The 7720-nt window shown below is 43.8% G+C and overlaps 1 protein-coding gene across 1 annotated transcript in view; it reads right to left on the reverse strand.

Annotated features, from left to right (window-relative positions):
* Nucleotides 1-2139: 2139 nt before the first annotated feature.
* cadpsa (Ca2+-dependent activator protein for secretion a) overlaps nt 2140-7720 on the reverse strand; it is a gene marked incomplete at both ends in the record, with an annotated part of 161672 nt that continues 156091 nt past the window's right edge. Inside the window, 2 exons of the mRNA XM_079509744.1 lie at nt 2140-2313; nt 4468-4572. Of these exons, the coding sequence (XP_079365870.1) occupies nt 2140-2313; nt 4468-4572 (279 nt within the window). The remainder of the gene's footprint in view (nt 2314-4467; nt 4573-7720) is intronic.

Consider the following 7720-nt stretch of genomic DNA (forward strand, 5'->3'; position numbering starts at 1 on the left):
GAGGTGCGGTGGCAGAGCCGACCTACTGAAGGACTAAAGACATAGAGTTCAGCGGGGGTAGAGCCAGGACGCTGGATCTGCCGTTGAGCCTCTCCGAGGTGTCATGGGCTTAAATCAACGAAACACCAGTGAAGGGGGGTGCCCATTTGATAACCTGCTGAAGCCACCCAACTCCTGTCTAGTTGAGGTATGCGGTCAAGCCTAGGCTTGGCTCAGGGAGGAGGACGCCCCTGCCATGCAGTCCCGTCGGTGCCTTGAGGGAAGGAGAGACGGAGAGAGCGATGCCACTGGCCCACAGATGGCGCAGGAGCGAGTACCTGCAAAGGTGGGCCTGTTGCGATACCCTTATCGTATTTTGCATATTGAATTATCTCCCGACAATGACCACCTAGCCAGATATTATCCCTTACGACGTAATGCATTGTATTTCGATCACAGACATTGTGGTCGTAAACAAAAGGTGATTTTAATCAAATGGCAGGTGTCCATGTCAACCTTGGCCAGTGAGTTGTTGGCATTGCCATATTGTATGGCAAAACACATGAGAATACAATGAATACATTTCTGATTTTCGCACCACTTACAATGATGTACCATAGCTGTATTCACTGCACAGTAAAAGAAGCACCTGGATAGTTCTTAGATTTGCAGAAAGACACATTTATAGCCTTACTTATAAACATGGTACTGGACATTGCAAATAAAATGGTTCTCCATATTGCTTAGAAACATCCAGGAGGTATGTTAGGTAAAATTGAAATTTCAGAAAATCTGAAACTCTTACCATAACCATACATGTATATATTTGAACAGTTTTAGTAGGTCAAATTGTTTCAGGACTGCAAAGTTGACCTGAAGTAACCATTTGTTCTAATTGGTGCTTAGTCATATGGGCACTGGATTGGTCACAATGTGACTTCATAAGTAAACAGTTGGTACATGCATTGATTGGCTAAACACAGACACCAAACATTTTCACCCTCTCACCCTGAACCATACTACAGCATAATGGCCTTTATATGGATGTGCAACTTGAGGATGGGTATTGGGGAATTGTACTGAGTGAAGGGGTTGTTTAGTTAGGGAAATGTCAAGAGTTGAGAGTACTGTCTCTCATCTGCTCTGCCATCTTTAGCAGACATGTTGAACTAGAACTAACCTTTAGATATCAAACAATATGTTCTCCCAGGACTATTTTGCTGATTGCGCCACAGATTGCACTTCCATTGACAATATTCAAGATGCTGAACCTTTTTCACATAGAGCGCCAAAGTCCTGACGTCACTCGCTCATCCCCTGGTTCCAAGGGGTTCGCGGAAGTTTTTCTCCATGCAGAATAACATGGGGTCATCTTAAAATCATCTCATATAACAGTCAGTCAGTCACTCATATTTGCTACAGTCTGTTTCTAGCAAAAATGTAACTAATTCGGCAGCAGTAACATTAGCGTTTTCTCGCAGTCAGTTGATTCTTCATATCCATATGAATGAAACCGCAGGGATGATTTGTTTATTTTTCAAACACTTCTTATATCTAAAATACCCCTATGCAGATTATAATACAAATAAAAAAGACTTAGCGATATTGACATCAGACTTCGGTGCTCTATGTGAATCACTTCTTGTGAAGACTGCGTTTCAAAGTTGAATCTCACAGCATCATAGCCTTTGATGATCATATAATTGATATCTGAATTTTAACCTAGAAGGGCATTTGAATGATATGTAAAGTACAATAGAAAAGTATCAAGGTTTCCAGGTGGAGTAGAGAGTTGGTGTGGTTCAACAGGCAGCATAGCTCTGTACGTCTGACAAAGCATTCATATTCTCATAATCTCTGTGGGTGTCAAACTTCTGCTTTATTGGACTGTACAATGGAGACAGCTTTATTGGACTGTACAATGGAGACAGACAGGAAAGCAATTGGGTCGAAAAGACAGCAGGACACGTGACGCAGGACCCGAGTAGAATCTGAACCCCCGGGACGTCGCAATGATGCGGTCAGTGTATACTAACCGGTCGAACGATTAGGACGCTCTGCCTTCAAACCATTTCGTAATGACATAATCAGGCCGGTGTAGCATAGCTCAGTTGGGCAGTGTGAAAAAAGTTCAACAGGGGACCTTATAGCATCTTTGATCTAGTGGTCGTCGTCCTCCTCGTCGCTGTCTCTCATGGATATGCCCTGCATCCCCCCTTCCCTCACGGAGGCCGTGGCTTCCTCCAAGGTCAGTCGGTTTCTCACCGTGTCGTACATCTTACTGTTCAGCGTGGAGTCCAGAACCCCCTGCAGACGGAAGTCCCGGTACTTTTTCTGATGAAAAGAAAGCAATGGACATAAAGGTCATTATAGATAAAAGACAGTTTTCTTTGTAAATGTTTCTTTGCTGTGGCATGCAGTTAATCACTGCATTATTTTATATAAAAATTATATTATTTATTCAAATAAATGTGACTTGACTTTGCTGCTGTATATACAGCAGCACTGGTTTAAATGCACTTGAAACGTTTTTTTCTGAATTATTATGTCCACATGACACACACACGCACACGCGCACACACACACGCACACACACACACACACACACACACACACACACACACACACACACACACACACACACACACACACACACACACATAGCCAGAGCTTCAGTGGGTGCGGTGGGCGTCAGGCACCGCATACAGTATGAGCAACAATGTATAATTGCCTAGAATATTGTTCATAAAATACTGTTACGCTCAATAATTCACTCAACATGTTTTAGAGAGATATATGATTTCACTAGCTTGCACCCATATGCTGGAAATGCGAGGTCTGCCCATATGATGCATTCAGCATGTTCTTGGCAGTGTTCTTTTATTTGTGGTTTGAGTCACAGAGTCAGGTTACAGCATAGATTAACACACACACACACACACACACTCACACACACACACACACAGGTTTGAGTCAAGTTACAGCATAGATTAACACTCTGTTTATCACTCACACCATGCCACTATCACACTGCAATATTATCACCTGGCTCCACATTTCAACATCCAACCAAGACTAAATGGGTCACGACTCCTAGCTCTTTGGTCACGACTCCTATAGCTCTGTGGTCACGACTCCTAGCTATTTGGTCACGACTCCTAGCTCTTTGGTCACGACTCCTAGCTATTTGGTCACGACTCCTAGCTCTTTGGTCACGACTCCTAGCTCTTTGGTCACGACTCCTATAGCTCTGTGGTTACGACTCCTAGCTCTGTGGTCACAACTCCTAGCTCTGTGGTCACGACTCCTAGCTCTGTGGTCACGACTCCTAGCTCTTTGGTCACGACTCCTAGCTCTTTGGTCACGACTCCTAGCTACTTGGTCACGACTCCTAGCTCTTTGGTCACGACTCCTAGCTCTTTGGTCACGACTCCTAGCTCTGTGGTCACGACTCCTAGCTCTTTGGTCACGACTCCTATAGCTCTGTGGTCACGACTCCTAGCTCTTTGGTCACGACTCCTAGCTATTTGGTCACGACTCCTAGCTCTGTGGTCACGACTCCTAGCTCTTTATTCACGACTCCTAGCTCTTTGGTCACGACTCCTAGCTCTTTGGTCACGACTCCTATAGCTCTGTGGTCACGACTCCTAGCTCTTTGGTCACGACTCCTATAGCTCTGTGGTCACGACTCCTAGCTCTTTGGTCACGACTCCTATAGCTCTGTGGTCACGACTCCTAGCTCTTTGGTCACGACTCCTAGCTATTTGGTCACGACTCCTAGCTCTGTGGTCACGACTCCTAGCTCTTTGGTCACGACTCCTAGCTCTTTGGTCACGACCCCTAGCTCTTTGGTCACGACTCCTAGCTCTTTGGTCACGACTCCTAGCTCTGTGGTCACGACTCCTAGCTCTGTGGTCACGACTCCTAGCTCTGTGGTCACGACTCCTAGCTCTGTGGTCACGACTCCTAGCTCTGTGGTCACGACTCCTAGCTCTTTGGTCACGACTCCTAGCTCTTTGGTCACGACTCCTAGCTCTTTGGTCACGACTCCTAGCTCTTTGGTCACGACTCCTAGCTCTTTGGTCACGACTCCTAGCTCTTTGGTCACGACTCCTAGCTCTTTGGTCACGACTCCTAGCTCTTTGGTCACAACTCCTAGCTATTTGGTCACGACTCCTAGCTCTTTGGGGACCACGCTTTGATTTTTGATTTTTGATTACTGTATAGACATATAGTGGAGAGTTACATCAATTCTGCCATCTGTGCTACTGGTCTGGATTATTATCTCTGTGGTGACTGGAAACTTTCTTTTGTGAACTTGTTCTGTAAAAACAGTGGGCTTTCGTTCTGGATTAATTCATCCATAATACTTTTTTAATATAATACTATCCATACTATTTTTTTCAAATGACTGGATCACTCCAACTCTAAACCAAAATGTAAAACAGTTGTAAACAATACAAATGTAAGAGTAAAACGTGAACTCACCTTTACTACCCTGATGAGGATCTTCAGTTGGTAAACATGAAGCTGAAGATCCATGCGATCAGTCAGCCAAGTTGCTAAGAGATTCATGGTGCTGGTGTACCATTGCTGCAACATGTGAGTGCACGCACACACGAGCACACACACGCACACACGCACACACACACACACACACACACACACACACACACACACACACACACACACACACACACACACACACACACACACACACACACACACACACACACACACACACACACACACACACACAGAGAGAGAGAGAGAGAGAGAGTACAAGTGAAGTGAGAAAGCATCCACATACATGCAATTTAAAAGCACACACGCACAGAGAACACGCATACAATTTAGGCATTTAGCACTTAGCAGACGCTCTTAATCCAGATTGATTTACAGTACAGTAAGCAACTGCATATGCATCCCAATTTTCCGAATTTAACCCATGCAATGCAATCACAGTGCACCAATTTCAGCAAACACAAAGAGAAACACCAACTGACATACTACTGCTATAGAAAACACCACAGGATCCAGACCTCTGGGTCTTCCTCATTGCCTGCCATGCCTGGTGCTCTTGATCACATCCTCACAGCACATCATTTTGACACGTTAGCTCCCTGGTAGATTATTAAGGGAAAGGCCAGAGGTTCATGTTGGTAGGAAGCTGTCTGTATTCACACAGACCTTCTTAGCTTCAGCGTCTCTATCACAATAACTTTGACCTCTTGAGCTCAGACCCAAATCCTTGAGAATACCCTTGTAGGGTATTGTGTAGCCTAGACTAGAGCACCGTTTCCCACACAGTGGGTCGGAACCCATTTGTGGGTCACGGACACATTTTTATGGGGGCCTTATTTTTTTGTTTCCTACATTTTGTTATTAATTGTTATATTTTTTGTTCAAAAAACATTCCCAAAAAAGCTAAAGTTTTCATGAATTAATACCAAATTAAATAATATATTGAATAAATAAAAGAAAAATCTAAGAAAAGTTCCATTGGCCCACACATCATATTAAGGTCTTCTTAACCACCCTATCAAATAGTTCCATTGGCCCACACATCATATTAAGGTCTTCTTAACCCAAAGCTTAACTATCAAATAGTTCCATTGGCCCACACATCATATTAAGGTCTTCTATCAAATAGGTCCATTGGCCCACACATCATATTAAGGTCTTCTATCAAATAGTTCCATTGGCCCACACATCATATTAAGGTCTTCTATCAAATAGTTCCATTGGCCCACACATCATATTAAGGTCTTCTATCAAATAGTTCCATTGGCCCACACATCATATTAAGGTCTTCTTAACCCAAAGCTTAACACACTTTAGCTTTAGATTAGATACAACCTAATATTATTCAGAAATAGATCATGAAATATGATTGCTATGACATTTCAAATTGGAGGCAAAATGTACCTTTTTATTTTAACGAGCGGACATGTCAGTACGTTTTCAGGTTCTGAAAACGTACTGACTGATTACGAACACCATCTTAATGCTCCCAAAAAAAATTAATAGAGCAACAATGTTTCAGCCTCTCCGGCCTTCATCTGGTATACCTGACAATTATTATTATTTATTTTGTATTTGACAGATGGCTTTGCTTTACACCCCCGCTGGGCTTTACCACACAACAATAGCTACGCATGTGCTTTAGCCAAAATAAACTGGTATGCCTCAGGATTGCATTCTGGGGCCCTCGGCTCACACATTCATGGTGTATACTGTCAAACCACAAATGTCCAATTTCTGCAACTAGACAAAACCGCTCCAAACGTCTGCCTCTGCGAGGGACAGTGAACTCAAATACCTCCTTCACGGCTACAACAGAAGCTAAGCCGAGAGGGTGCAGATGCTCCTCTGTGGCCCCAGTGCACAGTTACCGCTCTAATTGATGTGTAATGACGAGTGCAGGCTGATACTAATAGAAGCCGACTGACTTTCAACAGTCAGAGGAGGGGGGGGGGGATATTCTGGAAGACAGGGGTGGAGGGAGGGGTAACCACAACGAGGAGAGGGCAGGAGGAGGGTAGAGAGCTATAGTATGAGATGGAGGAAATATAACAGCTTCATTTGCAGTGGTGGAAAAAGGTACTCACATTACTCTTACTTGAGTAAAAGTGTCAATACTGCAATATAGAAATACTCAAAATGTACTTCAAGTCTTTAAATGTATTGAAAACGTAGAAAATAGCTGATCTACAAGCTCACAATGCGTCGCATTGTGATACATTGTGAGCTTGTAGATCGACTATTTTCAAATGGCCAAAATGCATATATAGGGCTGAAGTGCCTAATGCATCTTTTCTTTTTAAATAATAATCAAAATCTACAAAGTATACTAATAACTACTGTAAGAAGAAATTGGAAATACTCAAGTAAAGTACAAATACCTCAACATTGTACCAAGTACAGCATATAAGTAAATGTACCTTAGTTACCTTCCACCACTGTTCATTTGATATGGCAGAGGCCAGGCATTTATCCATGAATATACATAGCTTTATTAGGTTCATAGAGAGAACCTATCGTGAAACAGAGCATGCCACGGCGGGTGAATCAGCGTGGCGAGCGACCTGGTGCCAGCAACTTCTGTCGCTGTGTGCCTGTGAGTGTGAAGGCATCGTCATGGCAGCAGGCCTGTGATCTTGTCCCAAGCACAGCCGCCCCCCGTGGAGAGGCCAGGCATGGAGTGGCTGACTGATCTCTCTCCCTCTACTCCTACTTTTATTTGTCTACATATATCCCTGGCAAGTCTTATCATCTGCGTCCATTCACCCGCTTTGAATGTTATCACCTCATAATCACCAGTTGGTTACTTATCACGACCATGGCATGCAATGGAGCCTATACTGGAGCCAAATGCCTATCGCGAGAAGGCGACTAGGAAACACGGAAGTGAAATGACTGCCCGAAGCGAAAACATTGTGAAACGGCGCTATACAACTACTTCACTTTATGTGTACTTCCGTGGCCAGTTAAGACGTTAGGGTTAGGGTTAGCGTTAGTAGTTGGACAACGCGACGTCGGACAATGGCTGACAACAACAACATCAACGGCAGTAGGCTCCATTGCAGGGTATTGATAAGTAACCTACTGCAGTGATTATGGGTTGATAGCGTTCAAATCCGCTAATCCATTTAGCAGCAGCTACATTGTGGACCAGCTAGCTACTTGCAAGGGATAAAAATTCTGGCTTTTGTCATTTCTGGTAGATCAGACCTTCACT

This window comes from Electrona antarctica (genome assembly GCF_951216825.1).
Source record: "Electrona antarctica genome assembly, chromosome: 9".
NCBI lineage: Eukaryota > Metazoa > Chordata > Actinopteri > Myctophiformes > Myctophidae > Electrona > Electrona antarctica.